General features: G+C 40.9%; 1 protein-coding gene across 1 annotated transcript in view; it reads left to right on the forward strand.

Annotated features, from left to right (window-relative positions):
• bmpr1ba (bone morphogenetic protein receptor, type IBa) overlaps positions 1 to 17,155 on the forward strand; it is a 65,898-nt gene that overhangs the window by 33,787 nt on the left and 14,956 nt on the right. Inside the window, exon 3 of the mRNA XM_031856536.1 lies at positions 9,486 to 9,911. Coding sequence (XP_031712396.1) covers positions 9,659 to 9,911 — 253 coding nt within the window. The 5' untranslated portion in view covers positions 9,486 to 9,658. The remainder of the gene's footprint in view (positions 1 to 9,485; positions 9,912 to 17,155) is intronic.

Genomic DNA, 17,155 nt, shown 5'->3' on the forward strand with positions numbered 1-17,155 from the left:
CGACACAATTCAATAAAGAATTTGGTAAATGAATCCAACTTGATTAAAGAAAACCACAAAAGACAATTGAACGTTGGTATAAAATTGAAGTTTCGTAACTGAATTTTTGGATTTCGAAATGGTTATCCAGGATTCTCCATTTTGATTGAATATACTAACATGAATAACTTTAAACACTTTTTCTCTCTCTTGTCTTTTCTTGTCTTCCGTTCTTTGCTCCAGAGTTCCTGTTTTAATGAAATACTTCTTCTCTCCATTCTGGCCCTCACCTCTAACCTCTCTCACATAGCGCTCCTTTGAAGTCTTCTGCAAAACCCTGTTTTTCACTCCCAATATGTATCTGATTGTTTGGTAAAGTCTATGAGAAAGAAGAATCACAAAGCACTAGTGTTTTGCCTAACAGATGGTGTTATGGCTTAGTCAAATGTTGGCCTTTTGGCAGGTCTAGAGCAGCTGGTGTCGTGGGCAACGATGTGTGAAGAAGTTAGTGTCTGAGTTTGTGTCTATCCATGTGTTCATGCAGGTGTCGGGGTTACCGGCAGTTTGTAGGTCAGCCCCCTGCCCCCGGTGTCACCTTGCTCTGTTTGGCCCTAAACAGCCACCATTACGGGGCCTCTCCTCTTCTCTTCAGTCTCTCGCTCTGTGGTCTTTGTTCTATAATCCTCTGTCCTCTTCTATCTAGCCACTGATAACTTGATTATCGCATTCAATTTAACAAGTTGTGTTTCTGATATTCAGTCTGCATATGTTAACTGATCATTTGCTGGTGCTTCTGTCAAACTCTGTACTTATTTTTCTTTCATTCAGAACTGGTGTGTTTTTGTTATAAAATCCATTCAAATTTCAAATGATATACAGCGGGCATGCATAGCAATTATATATCAACTGGAAAAGGCATTGTGTTTGGTAGGTGTGAGTAGGTGTAGTGTGTGTGTGTGTGTGTGTGTGTGTGTGTGTGTGTGAGAGACAGAGAAAGAGAGGGGGTGCGGGGGAAACCAACAGTGAATAGGACCAGCAATAGAGACAGAAAGGTTTTATTGGGCTTCGCTATTCTTGGTCGTAGGAACAGTTGTCATTGGCCATGGGAACACGTGTAGCTCTTTTAATAACGTAAGCTCCCTCGTTAGGTGGTCCTCCCGACCTATTCAGGGCAAAACCAAGTGAGTTTTGAATGGTTAATTAGAACTACCACAACCCCGTGCTTGTAAATCACTGTCTTATTGCATCACAGAAAGTGAAATAATCATAGAAATCTGAATTGATTTTAATGATTTGATACACAACTTAGCACGCATCTTTTTCTCCATTTTGATAGCGGCATGTGTTGCTGCTCGTTGACCATCTTTGTAAAAGGCTGCTGCCCCGAACTGTTGTGGTGACAGCTTAACAAAAACAACTCCGGACTCTTGCAATTATTTTGCCTCATGACCGGCATGTGCCTCATCCTCCGCAGCTGATTGAACTCGTGTTGAACTTGGTGTTGATGCCTTTGAATTCAGAAATCTTGAGCTTCCTCCTTTACTGCTTCCCCTTGTTTGATTGCAATGTTTGATCCATGTTTCAAACACTGTTTTTTTCTACTTTTGACTTTAAATTGACAGCAGGAAATAGTATAACATGCTTGTGTTACATAAACTGTATTATTTAAACTTTGAATGACACCATATTAAGAGAAGAAGGATGATTTTTTGTTATTTCAAAAACATTGGTAAACATCAGTGAAGCAAATATCAGTGATACAATTTTTCTTCACTGACAGAGATTCAAATACACCAACTCAGTGTCTCAGCCAGTACCGTTTACGAACCTTCGCTCAGCGTAATTACTTCTACATCACTTTATCAAAGCACCTTACCTATGTTTGGCTCTTTTTATACAGACCAAAACTAACCTCTTAAATAACATAATTATTATTTCTTTTAAATTTAAGAATAGCACTGCTAATGAAGTTCTGCTAACTTGGTAACAAACACATTACATGTGCTATAACTTCTTCACAATACAAGCATCTTTCCAGTTCACCAGTTGAAAACCTTTAATGTGAAGCGGCAAGAGCAGGAAAGCTACGGTGTGCATTAGCAGTTGAAAGCAAATTAACATCGCTGCGATGCGGCCCACAGCGATCAGTAAAGAGTAACATGAGGCCGATATTTGATAATTTGATAAGAGATTTATGTAGAAACATGATGGATGTGTTAGCCTTTTGATTTTTGAATATATTTATTACGTTTAATAGGCGGCACATATCATTTGAGGAGTGTCATTGATTAACCAGTGTGGTGCGGGTGAAGTAAGATATGGATGACTTCTTCCAATCTCACTGATAGTTGTTAACAAAAAATGTTAATGTCTGTGTTGATGAGTGATGAAGTGTGGCAGCTTGAGTAGAGATTGGGAAGTTGGAGGATTTGTACATTTTTGTTATCATCTCTTAATGAATAATGGTGATATTGTGGTCCAAAAGTAATATTTTTAGGCTTTTGTCTGAAAATGTGGTCTTCTTATTTATGTTTTGAAGTTTGTAATTGGTCTGATTAGATTGGTTTATACTTTCTTCTACAAAGGCTTAAGGGGGATTTTATTAATGAAAGTAAAGCTTATGGGAGCATGGTTGGAAATGATAATGGGATGGATCTATTTATTGTTTTACTTCTTGTGTCTTTGATATGATTGAGTTGCTTGTGAGGAAGTAATTGTTTCTGGAGAAAGAGTGGTGATGGGGAGAGTAGTACGTACAGTATATTCTTGTCGACAAAGGTCTGTGATGTATTGTCGACTGTTTCAGATGATTGCCGCAGTCCAGAAAATGTAGGGATGTTTTGATCGGTCCAGTTTTGCATAATCAAAAGCAGATTGTGATCCTCAGTTATTTGGTAAGCTGTTGCAGGATTTATGAATCAGAAAAGTAGGCAGAAAAATAAATCCCACACAGCAAGTGGGACATCTTGCTCTCTCTTTCAGCTCCCACACGAGTCTTCTTTCTTCTGCGTACTATTCTGTTACCTTAATAGGACATTTTTAACATTCCACCCATTTGACCATTCAGTTCCTTTGTATACGACCGTAACCTCTGCTCCTCACAGGAGGGGGCAGATTGATTTGGGTTCTTTCAGACTTAAAAACACTCTACATGAATGTAGTCACTTTCTTTTAACAAAAATACAAAAAATATTTCCCATCGTTCAGCCTCAAATCTCTTGAACTGATTGTATTTGATTTGATACACCACCACGTCATACTTAATTTATCACACTACAAATACAGCAAATACAGTGAATCTGGGCCTCAAATGTGTGGTTTCACTTTAACGTCTCTGCGCCTTAAAGCAAAGTAACAGGATAGCAATCCCATTGAAACCCTATAGAAAACATTCTGTTTGGCAGATGGCTTACGGGGGAACTCAGTCAATCATTTCAGATATGCAGTGAAGCAATTGAGACTAATTGATATATTTATGATATCATGATCACAGAGGTGGATTTCTGACACTCATTCTCAGTTTTGTTGTACCTCGCCCTGACCACACCTATCCCTGCCAATGGTTTTATGGGGGTTGTAAAGTGATACAGTGAGTGGTTTTACAATGACAATAACAAGCTGTAAAAGCCATTCCTGGTCTATCATTAGTCCATCATTAAGTTTAAATGGCTTGACACCTACTTCTGTGTGCATGTGTGTGTGTGTGATACTAGTTGCAGTAACTTCAAATGGATATCTCATGTTTCATTGGCAAAGTAAGTTTTCTCTGTAATGCATTCCAGAGAGGTGTGTTTGTAAACCTTCTTTATGGAGGTGATGCATGTTTGTTTGGGATTGTATATGTATGTAAAGATGTTGATGTTTCTAAACCATAGAGGATGAAAGAAGGAAGAGCGAAAAACACATTTCAAATTCAAGCAATGTGTTTAGGTTATTACATTTGCCTTGAAAGCTATTTACGTCTGTGTGAGAGTGTACAGTACAGTGAGTTCTATCGTCGATTTAAACAGAACCATGTTTTGTCTATTTGTGCTCGATACAGTTTTTTATTTTATATTGAACTGATTTCTTTGTTTCACTAATCTATGATGTTTTACTAACCATAAAATGTCAGCATCAGTTTGATATTTGAATCTGTGTTGTCTGAGCACCTTGGCCATCACATCATCTTAACTCTTGTGTGCTTCTTCTAGAATGCAGGAAATCTATTCTTACGTATTATGTTTACAGCATGTTCCCCAAGTAATAAGTTGACTGAAACAAGAGAGTCTTCTTCTTTTAGCTTCCTTCTTTTTATGTGTTTAGGAATTCATCTTTTGGCTCCTGACATCCTGACTTGTCTGTGATTGTCTATCAGTGGTGTGGAGGGATCTTCTCCAAAGATGAAAGGTCAATCGCAAACAAATCAGTGTTGAGGTCAGAGGTGGACCTGACAGACTCCTTCTCAGCCGCCGCTTCATCATCATGCCTCTCTTCAATTTACATGTTATCCCGTGATTTCTTAATTTCTCTCATCGATTCCCCCGGGATGTTGTGATGAGTCGGGGTGGAGTGTGTTTGTGACAGCTGGAAGTTCCGGTAGACCTCAGTCCCGGGACTTAATGTTGTTTATGTTGGTGTGTTGCAACTCAGGGTGAAAAGGTTCAACACTGGTCGTAGGCAGCTCTTTTACTCCATCCTTCATCATCACGCTCTTTTGCCTCTCCACTGCACCCCTCACACATTCCTCACACCAGTTGTTCATGCACTCCCTGCTTGCCTCCATCAATAAATCCTTAACACCAACTCCTTCAAGCTCCCCCCAAACAACTTTCCACAATTAACATTTTTCTGCAGGACAAAACAGTTTTTTGTTGTTGTCTATTTTACAAAGCATATTCTAGTTTTTTTGGCTCAGCTGTTGCTATACCAAAAAAAACCCTGATACTACTACCACTTAATATATCTCTGAGGCAGAGAAGACCAGAGTACAAATGGGCTGTAACAGGAAAAGGAAGTATACTCTCACACACAACTCACCCACATCTACAACCCCACTCTCTCCTACACATGTTCTCTCCGTCTTTCATTGTGTCTCCATTCAGGCAGAAAGGATTGCTATGTAAATGCACCAGTGAATCGGAGTGAATGGACAGGCTTAAAGCAGATTATGTTAAACTGCGTGTTAGTTTAAAGACATGCTGAAGTAAATGGCTGGAGATTAGCAGATGTGCTGCTGTGCCACAGAGGTGTTTCTCTAAAATGTACTTAATCCCTTGTCTGTTAGTCAGTTCACACATCAAATAAAGGGATAAAGCTTGTAAAAGTGAACCAGGAAAAGGTAAGGTGCTATTTAAATCCTCCGGCGCAGATGGAAATCCCAAAGCGGAGATGATGTATTTGAATAACAAATTTGTCACAAGGCACAAGTATGTCAAGTCCATTTATATATTGTTGGCAATGCTGAGTCCATAACCAGAGCGACAAACACAATGGTGTAAATGTGAGCTCGTTTTTTGTTATATTTTGAATAGCTGACTTTAGGAGGAACAGCAATTTCATTTGACTGAAGGAAACATCTTTTGTATCTCATTTTGTATTAAAGTGCGCTGTCCTGTGAAAACCATGTTTCTCCACAATGTCAACTGAAAAGACTACTCCAACGATTTAGCGTTGCACATCTATAACGTTTTTAGACTCACATTGGTTTGAAAAGAAAATAATCCAAATCAATGCAGCAGAAACGGATTTCATCATCTTTTTTCATTTGATTCCACACATTACTTTTCCTTGTCAAAACCTGGCACTCGCATTACCCACAATGCAACTCCACAGACAGATTTGGATTTGTTATGCTCGTAGCGGCTATTGTAACCTTGAGCCTGTAGCCTCAGGCAGAGATGAGGAGTCGTGGGCTACAGAGGTCTGGTACTTCTTTCAAACTCCACACACCCACATGTTTTACATCTTCACAGTTATCGTCTTCAGCCCCAACCAACACTGCCAAGTGATGTCACTTGAGGAAGTGTATCTGACCTCAAATCTGTGGAGTTGCCTTTTTATTAAGAAAAACTGCCCTTTTTTTTTTGCTAAATGACAATACATTTCCCAATACAGTCTCCAATAGGTTTTTGAAGGGTTTATCTATGAAGTATGAACATTTTCTGAACCAACAAAGGAACAATTAATCCTTCAATTTATGTAAAAAATGAATACAAATCTCAACATTTACAGGTACATAGTTTTCAGTGGACTGCAACTGACTGTAACTACTGTAAAAGTAGGTCTTGAGCATACGACAGGAGACTGCGCTCTGCTGTGGCAGCGATGTCCGTCATGGATAATGCAACACTACGTACCCTTCCCTTTGCAACTCTCAAGAAAGCTCCGTTTTCAAGATAGCAACAACAACGCAAAACCCACTCAAAATGTACCAGGAGTAAACGCCACTCATAAACATGATGTCCCATTTTTATACTAATTTCAGAAAGTGAATGTGTTTTCACATTTCTACAGCCTCAGTGACATCCAGCATTCTGAAAGCCAACTTGACTTTCTTTTAAGTGTTGACGCTGAGAGCTGCTGACATGTGAAGTTGTTTTGTTATGACAGGCTGTCAAAAGTGAGAATGAATGCTGAATAGAAAGCATATTGACCCCAAGCACTCGCTGAGACACATCATCTGAATGTGTAAAGGGAGCTTGAATACCATTAACATATGAAAGACAGAAGCAGCCTGTCAAAAAGGGGTTTTCTGCTTCAGAATCAAATGTCTGAGCAATTTCATTTTTTGTCTGAAGCTCGAAATTTGAAGCATTTTTACGTCTCCGGCCTCCTTTCGTCTCTCTCTGATCCCTACTGTCCATCACCCTGTCCTCCTCTCCCCTCCCTGAACTCCCTCACTTCTCCACGACAGGTCACCATACTCCATTTATTATCTCACTCCTTCAGAAATATTTCCTTCGAACCGTCTCAGACAACCATCATCCTTCTCTGATTATTCCTTTTGTTTTTCCTGTCAGAAGCCTTTTCTATACTCTTCTTTCTCTTTCAGTTTTACTGCTCATCCTTCGCCTGTGAGGGTCTCAGCCATTCATCATAGGCCCAGCATGAGGGTGACACCATGGAAGAATAGCGTGTGTGTGTGTGTGTGTGTGTGTGTGTGTGTGTGCGTTTGTCAATGGCACCAGCCTACAGTAACTGTTTTTAAAGGGGTCATTCCTCAATTTACATATGATATCCTGTCCTCCAGCAAATCACTACAGACGTTCATTACTCACTCTCTCTCTCTCTCTCTCTTTCTCTCACACACACACACACACACAGACACACACAAGCACACACACATACGGCTTCACGAGCTTCACAGCTAGTAGGGATTGGGAGTAAATGCTAAAGGCTTCCCGCGGTTAGACATGCTTGAAATGACATTCTGTTTGACTGGAGGAGGGGAGTGGGAAAGGGAGAGAAAGGTGGGAGGGGGAGGGTGGCTGAGTTTGTGAGTTACAAAAAAAGTGAACAGATGCAGGAATGATGGAGATAGCTGTGTGATTTTTCTTTTTTTGTCATTCAAAGGGACATACAGTATACGATAAGTCTCCTATACACAACATTTTGCTATCCAGTCTATTATTATCCAACATTAGGTTTTTATTCTCACCACAGGTGGCAGCACAAGAGAAAGTTGGAAAATATGGGCACCATAGAATTAAAAGAGTTCTGAATTCACGAGAATGTTTAAAGTAGGGCTGAATTGCCAGAAGAATATATGTCCCTGATATTTACAAGTTCATTTTTATTGTCAACATGCCAAGATTGCGTGGCCTTGGTGGCTACTTAAAACCATCATCATTTTAAATCTTCCCATGTGTTAAATATAAGTAGCTCGTAGCTGAAAAACTGCCTGGGTATATTGCTTCCAAAACTGCATCTGGATCTCGTTTCCACATGACACAGAACTGACACGACCGTCAGTTGCTGTGTTCAGGTTTGTGTGGGAAAGGGGCTTCAGAGAGGAGGGGATGAAGGGAGACCGAAGAAGAATAGGGCCGGACTGTTTATTTTTTAAGTGATCTTTCCTCTCATCGAGGAGCGAGGGAGCCAGGCCGCCTATTGTTTGTCACTAATGAACAACATGAACGAGTGTGAGAAAGAAAATAAGTGCAAATAACAGCGGCGGCTACAAGCGAGACAGATTAACATGAAAACAAAAGCAGTTTGGCCCCCATATTTAACCCCAAAACTTTGAAATCAGCATTTTAGGTTGGGTGAAAAAAAAGCTTTCAGGTCTGTGAATGCTTTTTGGCAAAAAGCAAAGTGTTCCCAGCACACACACACACACACACACACACACACGGTTCTGTCAACAATAAATGCCTTACAGGCAAAAGGATAGCTCTGAAAGGGAAATGGTCTATTAGAGTGTCTCAACCCATTTATTCATTAGTATAAAAGCTCCGGGCAAGGGTGATGTAATCTCTAACAGCTACTTTAAAGTGTCTTTTCCAGCTACCTGATTTGTTAACAGAACACCACTGCACGAAGAGATGATTTGTCAGAGTTTTTTTTCTGGAATCCATCAAAGTCTTATTATCAAATTAACGTGTTTTATTTTGTCAAAACACCATTATCTCAAGTCTAAAAACAAATCTTGGTCACGGAAAAATGCATTCGACTGGTAACACAGACTGTGGAGCGACCAGTCAGATACAACTTTGGTACAGTTCATTATTTCTTATGGGCTTGTTCCGGTCTGCTCTCAGACACAAGCACATGTTAAGTACACTAGAAATGCAGCCTTCTCATATATCAAAACAAATATCCTCTTTGTTTTAGCAGACTTGAAATAGGTCCTTGCTTGTAATAACTTTGCCACTTGGGCTGATGCTCTGGATGAGAGCTTCTGATACATTTGCTGAACATCTAACGATCAGATATCAGTTAGGCTATGCATTTACATCAGGACCCATTGTAATAATGTAAAGGAATGTGATTGGTGGTTTTGGGATGAATGTTTTCTTGTTTCATGTTTTGCCTAATTTTTCCTTGTTTATATTTTTCTACAATGTTTTTTTCAATCAATTAACTCGGATGTACTTCTGCTAAAACACCATCTTAATAGTCAATGAATAGCTTTAATATACCATTCATTCTACTTTCCCCTCGTTCAAAGAATTCACGCAGCTACCACCGGAGACGGTTATGTGGTAGCTGTTAAAGGCGCTGAATCCCCCAGATCCTGCTGCTTGTTTTCAATATCCTCCTCACCCTCCTCCTACTTTTTACTAAACCCGATCTTGCTCCTGTCTGCTCCCTGCCCCCGTTTTTCTTTCCACTCTTGTCCTGTGTGTGTGTGTGTGTGTGTGTGTGTGTGTGTGTGAGAGAGCGTGAGCGGGTCAGCCCTCCCTACTTGCCAAGTGAAGTAAACTCCCCCCTTTTGCCCCTCTCTCTCTCCCCCTCTCTCTCTCTCTCTCTCTCTCTCTCTCTCTCTCTCTCTCTCTCTCTCTCTCTCTCTCTCTCTCTCTCAGCTGGGCTGCTGCTGTCAGACCGGGTTGGAGTTGGAGGACAATCAACTGCAACTGCTGCTGCCACTGCTGGTGTGTTTTGTGTGGTGTGGACTTTCTCACGTTGCGGTGGACAAACACACACCCACACACACACACACACACACACACACACACACATACATACAGGAGCTTGCATGCCCGGTACTCCTCCTCCCACCTCTCTCTCTGGCAAATACATACACACACTCGGGAGTGTGAGAGGCAGTGTGTTGGTGGAGGACCCTGTCGTGTGGACTGTATTGAAGAGAGGAGAAACGAGGAGCGCAGCAACAGACTCTACCATGCCAGTGCAGGGAGGAAGGCTGAAGCGCTGTCTCTCTCTCTGCCTCTGGAGCCGGAGTCCTCTGCTGTTGCTTGGACTGTTCTCTCTTCACGCACAAGCGCACGGTGAGTTACTGCAAAACTTTCTCTCCTCCGCAACATTGTCGCTGTTTACTCAGCTTTTGCTCTGAATTTGCTCTCATGCAACTCATCAAAAATGTGTGAAAACTTTAGTTGTGTGGTTGGGAGTTCTTCTCCTCACTACAAACCGTATTGGTGCTTTTGTTCTCTCTACTCTGTGTTTCACATCTTGAAACTTACTTTATAAAGTTGCAGCCGAAATCTGCAGCTCTGCAGTGTGTGTAAGCAACTCGTGATGACAGTCAGTTTCAGAAATCAGCTCCAAAACGTAGCAACATGATGTAGACATGATCCTGAATATAAGATATGCTATTATAACACTATTATAACACAAGGAGTTGCTCTGACATTCACTTTTTATATCTTCAATCACAGTGCTTGAGCTGTTTCCTTCGAACAGTCAGAAAGATATATTGTCTTGGACCAACATTGTTACCGTCAGCCGCATCACCCGCTTTATCTGTGACCATGTTTGGTATCTGGAGTGTGATCGGCGAGGTGTTGGAGAGAGAACGTGTCAGATTTAACAGTCTGTTATGTTTAATGCCGTGATGCGTGTCATTAAGGTTTGACGCGCTGCCTCTGTTGTTGTTTTTCCAGCATGCAGGTTTAATCAGCAGTTCTGTGGATTATCTTGATTCAAAAAAAGTCATTATTGATAGAATTTAAATGATAGTGTGTGTGATGATAAGTCAGAATACAGGTTTGTATGGAGTTTCTTGTCAGTAATAGTAGCTGTGCACATTTTTCTTTTCTCTCTTTATTGTTGGTCTATTTAAAGTCATTGGAGATTGTTTCAGCTGGGAGTCCTGAGGATAAGCCAGCAGAGGCTCATACCTTATTCTCGGTGTGCTATGTGCTGAGGTCATCCTTCACGTCACCCCCCTCTTAGTCGTCCATCTTTCCTGTCATTGTCACAGGCTGAGTTGGCTTTTCTATGGAGTCCATGCTGTGTTACCCTCTTCTTTTGAGTATTCTCTTTGCTCACAGATTCTGTTTTATCATTGAAAACTAAGCCTTGGAAGAAATACCAGGTATTTGGAATGCCAGGGATAATTTAAGCATTTGCACAAAAGTACACATGGACACAAACAAAATGTCCCTCGTGTCTTACGTTCATTGTAACGCTCTGTCCAGGAAGCTGCCGGACAGCTGCCAAAGAAGAAGACATATGTGAAATCTGACAAAGTTGGACCAAATCTTTTTCTCTTGTTCTTAATTTGGAATTCATATTATATGAAAAAAAATCTGTTTCACTTTTCTTTATGTTTTATATGTCTCTTATTTCTTATAATAAATCTCCATAAGTGCAGTTTTGGTGTCAGGTGTTGGGAAATGTAATGTTTCAGTTGATTTAAATAGACCAGTGTAACATTAATGCTCTCGATATCCACCGGATTTGAGTTGAATACTGACTGAAAACAAGAATTTGTTAGTTTCAGCCTTCACCCCAAGTTTCCCAGATTACTGAGACCTGCTCTAACTCTTTGCTCAGTCTGTATTAATAATACATCAAAAAGATTATTTTTATACTGTAAGAATATTGATATGTTTTGCACTTGCCTAGGTCAGAGCATCCCCCAAAATTGCCACATTGTTAATAAGGGAAAAAAAGAACATAGTGCATAATTTTTAGCTTGGATGCTCTCTGTTTCCATGCTAACTGAAATTTGAGAAACAATCAGCTTGAGTGTTTTGTTTTATTTCTCACACTAAGGCTGTTAAAGTCGAATCAGGTGTGATCCAGCAGTTCCTTTTAGTTAAAACTATATTCAAATAGCATTTTGCCCGAGGCCTGTTAGCAACTCCCTCATTCATTAGTTGACACATAGTTGATTGATTGGAGCAGCAACAGGCTCATTCATCTGTTGACGTACAAATGATTGATTATCCTGACAATAGACTCAACTGTGATTCAACAGGCACATATTTGTTTTCTGAATAGCATATATGTAAAAAAAAGATGAAGCAGGCAGAGAAAGAGGTTGTCATGTATCAGGACTACCTCACTTTCTCTTTTCGTCGCTGTATTCTTGGATGCCTGGTCGAGTGAATGGTAGACTTGGTCAGCTAGTGCTTCCTGGTCCTATAGCCACAGGTACACTGGAGACATTACAGGTTTCAGACAGGCAGTAGACAGCTGCGGTGTTGCGTCTGCATGGAGAGCACACTTTGCCCTACAGCATGTCTAGGCCATCGTTTCAAACGATGTGTTCATTATTCTTCAAGGAGAAATGAGAGGAATTGGGAATGTGCACACTTATGCACACTTTAAAAATCACGCACATTCACACACACACACACGCATATTCTGTGACCTTCCACCTACGTCAGGCTGCAGCCTTCAATGTGAGTTCTGGGAAGTGTGGAGTGAGCGTGATAGCTTACATTTCATTGTCCTTGGTGGAAATAAGCACCACTGTATCAGTTTTCACGGTCAAAGCTTTGCCAGTTGCTTTGCTTTTGTCACTGCCTGCTAATGAGACTCTGTTGATCTCTGCAGAATTTCAGGTTTTGTTTTAACAGAATAAAACACCCACTCGGTTTTGAGCCAAAATAATCGCTTCACACACGTTGTTGTTTGACACTGTGTTCTCCGAGCACTGAGAATGTGCTCTTCAACTCTGCGTCTAAGAGCGATCTGTTTTTAGTTTTCATAAAGTTGTTGGCAAAATCTGTGTGCTGTCTCTCTCTGTGTGTCACTGAACACCTGCTTGATGATTTCAGCTGTTACCGAGTTGATGTTTTCTTCACAAAGGGACAGATTTAATCAAAACTGTGTTCTCATGGTGTTAAAGAGGCCTTTTTTTACAAATCAATAGACGGTACAGGTAATAGACAAGACACACTGCATGCTTTATTTGCATTTATTGAAATCAGTGCGTCTCATCAATGGTAAAGATTCACTCTCAGCTCTCACGAAGTCATTGACAAAACTGACTCAGGCATTTCTAAAGAGAAACAACAAGCAGTTTAGAGAAAAGAGAAGCAGAAGGTGTGAGAGCTGACTCACTGTACCAAACTGCTAGTGGGGCTTTCTGCTCCTCAGCCTTAAAGCTTCCTGACAGGATGTGTTGAGTTCCCCTAGCTGGAAACGGATCCCTAGAACTACTGATCTGCTGGCTGTGAAGCTGAAACACAGAGGTGAGGTGTTGCTGCCCGTTTGTTGGTGTCCTAAAGTAAACTTTTATTTTCCTTCTGTGACATCTGAAGTCATTTCTTCAACACAACTGGGGCCAGAAATCGTGGTCCGCCCCTGGGAGTGTCTAAACGAGTGAAGGTTAACAAGCTGGGGCCCAAAAGGCTAATGTGGTGGCAGGAGTTGAAGATATAAGGGTTGTTTGACAAAGCAATGACATAAATATGAGTCTGTGATATGCGATATTTGACACAGCCCTGATGTTGTGTGTGCAAGGAAAAAAAGTGATCTTGAAATGACCTCTAAAAGGTGGAAGGTAAGGGGAAGTGAGGAGAGTTTGGGAGTGAGGGGTATTACATCCTGTAATGATCCAGTAACTTCTATCCCAGTCAGATTACCGGTCTGGCCCTGACTTCTTAAGACACAGCTGGAGCAGGGGAAGTGTGTGTGCGTGTGTGTGTGTGTGTGTGTGTGTGTGTGTGTGTGTGTTTGTGTAAAGCCCCTATCCTACTGGACAGAAAACCCACGAACACTCACTAACATCTGGCTTTTTTCTTTAGTGGGAAAGGTAACAATTGGCATTCATTCCCGGGACAAATGACTCCGCAGTAGTCACAGGTATTTATTGGCACAAGCTGCGGTCAGCAGTGATGGCAACATGACACCCAGGTCGAAACGCAATTTTTCGCCCATGTTCCGATGCAATGCTGTGTGGCGCTCGTTGAAGTGAACAATCAATAAAGTTATTAGGGATTTAGACAATTTTTATTTGCTATTACTGTACAAAAAAAGGTGAATTACCTTGCTGAACACATGCAAAAATAACTCATCAAAACCACCTTTGTTAGTGTTTCCACTAGTGTTTCCAAGAGAAACTCAATTCACATTTGCCTTGTGATTTGTGGTCAGATTGATTTATCCTGTAGCTACAGAGCAGCACTAGTGTTGTTCTTGAATACTAAAGTTGTTGTTGTGACCTACAGTCTTGTTATTCCTCAGTGAGCTGAGAGCACAGTACAACACCAAACAGTGATGGACAGATAACAGGTGAAGCAGAGCAAAGCTGGCTGTCACAGTCGCAGAGCGCTAGTCCTGTAAGGGCTTAGGGTTTTCCATGCATTCGCAATCCCCCTCCATAATACCCACCCCTCCACCCGCTCTCAGTCGCTTGGAACCATTTTTTGGATGGGGAAGAGGGATCGGGGCAGAGACATAGAGACAGAGAGAGAGACAGAGAAGAACATACACCAAGTGAAGTTTTCACAAAGGTCATTCAATACATTTAAATTATGTTCTTCCCTTTTTCTTTAAGACATAAAGTTTTCCCCTAAATTCTATTATCCACTCAACAGTTACATTATGACCACATGTTAAAATCTGAGCGAAACAGAGTTTTTTTTTAACTCATTCTTTATATCTAATATAAATCTATTATCAGTGAGTGAAAGAACTAGCTACTTTAAATGTGCTGGTGAAGAATGAATAAATCCACAGGCTGTAATTTAGGGTCATTTGTGGCTGTCAGGACGCCCACTTTTAACCAAATGGCTTTGCAATACAGACAATCATCATACGCTATGATAGGTACCTAATGGCTGTCCAGATAGGAGTGGATGTTAAGTGTGTGCGTGTGTGTGTGTGTGTGCATGTGCATGTAGCCGACAGCATGTTTGTCCAGTGAGATAGTACAGAGGAGGCCTGGAGCCACTGATGGTTGATATGTGACTTAGTTAATGGGAAGCTAATCACACGGAGGAGACAGGGGGACGCATACAACTGTAAACACCCTGTAAAACACACCATGGACACTCTCTCTCTCTCACACACACACACACACACACACACACACCTATACATGTTAAACGAATACACGCTAATGTTCCCATTCCACACATTATCCACACATTAATAGGAAGTGCATTAATGTCCTCCCACAGCGCATACACACAGTACATGCATACACACACATACTGTGTATACGCACACATGCAGGCTTTAAATGGATGGAAAGTGATTGTTTAAGCCTGTGGAGATGACTGAGACGCCACAGACCAGAACTCTGGGAAATAAACACATGGCAGCTGTAATGTTAACACCATCATCCCTCCCTCCACACACACACACACACAAACACGCACTCACACAAAAGCCTACGCACACACTGACGCACTCTACACTCCCACAGGCCCACAGCAAGTCACTCACCTACACACAGATTTGTTCTCATTCTCAGTGACGGACATCTAAAATTCATATGTTGTTCATTTATCATTCAGCCCAAGCAATCATTGTCGGTGGCTATAAGTGGCTTATAGTGTGATTGTTTGTGTGTGTGTGTGTGTGTGTGTTTTGATTGCCCCTACCGAGGGCGGGCTAGATGTGTCCTAAAAGAGAAATTATATTTTATTACACACTCCTTGTGTGCGGTTGTTTGTGTGCATGTGTGTGTACACAAGGAGCCTTCAGTGACACTACTTTTTGATATGCTTGTTGTGTGTCAGAACCACAGAGTGACACTCTATTGTCATGATATGAATCTAGTCTGGATGGTCTGGTCAAGGTTTCAACAATTTATTGCAACAGTGACACACGTTTGTGTTTGTATAGAAGTCTATGAGAAAATGACCGTACTTCTCACTTGATTTATTATCTCAGTAAACATTGTAAACATGAGTTTATGGTCTCAATCACTAGTTTCAAGTCTTTTTCAATACAGCATGATGCTCATTTAGTAAACTATGGTCCAGTTTAGAGTCAAATAGACCATAAAGCGGAGTATGCTTTACTCTGGCTTACTGTGATTGACAGGTCGCTGCCGCTACGAGAGCCGTATCCGGCATCACAAAGCACTGGTTGGAAAAAAACGTTTTAAGGCCAACAGGGAAACATCTTTCATGTTACAAGTAACATCGTAAACCGCTTGTGTCAAGGTGCTGTACAATTTACCAAAGCTCAAAAACAGCGAGCACAAAGTTCTTACTTATTTTCTCTGTGTCTTCCTGTTTGTATCAGTCTGTATGCTACCGTACATTATTCCAGAAATAAGAGTAGCAAAACAGCTTGACCTCGGTTACAGTGTATGTTTGGTCAAACTATTATCTTAATCAGCGCATTCACTGTAATCAAGCAATTTGTGGACATACCAATTGAACAGTTAAACTTGTGTGCTGCAGTTTGCCCAGTGAGCCATTAAGTTGTTGTTTTTTTGCAAATTCCAGACTCACATTTGACCTTTTGAATAAGCATTTAATTTCAATCAGTGTTGCCTCAAGGACAAAATACACATTAAGAATTATAATTATTTGTAAGTGTGACATAAACATCATATTGTGATGAGCATGAGATAGCAATACTTTGTTAGTGAGAGTATGGAGAAAAAGTCTGATCAAATGTCCAACTTCAGGGTGGTTCTCTTATACTGTATCAATGTAAATGTGAAGGAGCTGAATCCGTGTGATGAAATCATTTTGTTTTTAACTTCCCACTGAGACGCTCAGCACACCTGAACAACTGTTCGGTGCTGAGATTGCCTGTTCCTTGCGTGTTGTTTTACTGTTATTTGATTTCAGTAGTATTAAATTCCTCTTTGTCTCGTATCTGTCCTGCTTTTATATCGTCTCACATAGACACATATGCTCACACTAAAAGGTGACATCATGACTCGACTTCATTGTGGCACCCTGTTTGTGGCAGCAAAGGATTCCATCTCCCAACAATGCAAAGTGCCTCTACTGTGCTGTCATTCTCCATTTCCCCAAAACACCTTCAGCTCGTGAGAGCGTATCTGCGTGTTTTTAATCGCTCTGTTGTATCCACAGTGTGGAATTCTAAACTTGAGCTGTTATATTTGCCATGGCCAACTCCTGAGTTGGCGGGTGCATGGCTATTGTTTATCAGTTTATAGACATGATTCTTGCATACCTCCATGATGGAACAATGAGTCACATGAGGACGTCACGGGAATAGCATATTCGATGTGGGGAAAATAGCTTCCAGGTTTGAATGGACTGTGAGGATGTGTGTACTGTAACCTAATACTTATTACTTTATAATGGGTGTGCATCATAGTCCAAGTATGCTATATTCAGTC

This window comes from Anarrhichthys ocellatus, unplaced genomic scaffold (genome assembly GCF_004355925.1).
Source record: "Anarrhichthys ocellatus isolate YVR2014 unplaced genomic scaffold, GSC_Weel_1.0 scaffold17, whole genome shotgun sequence".
Classification (NCBI taxonomy): domain Eukaryota; kingdom Metazoa; phylum Chordata; class Actinopteri; order Perciformes; family Anarhichadidae; genus Anarrhichthys; species Anarrhichthys ocellatus.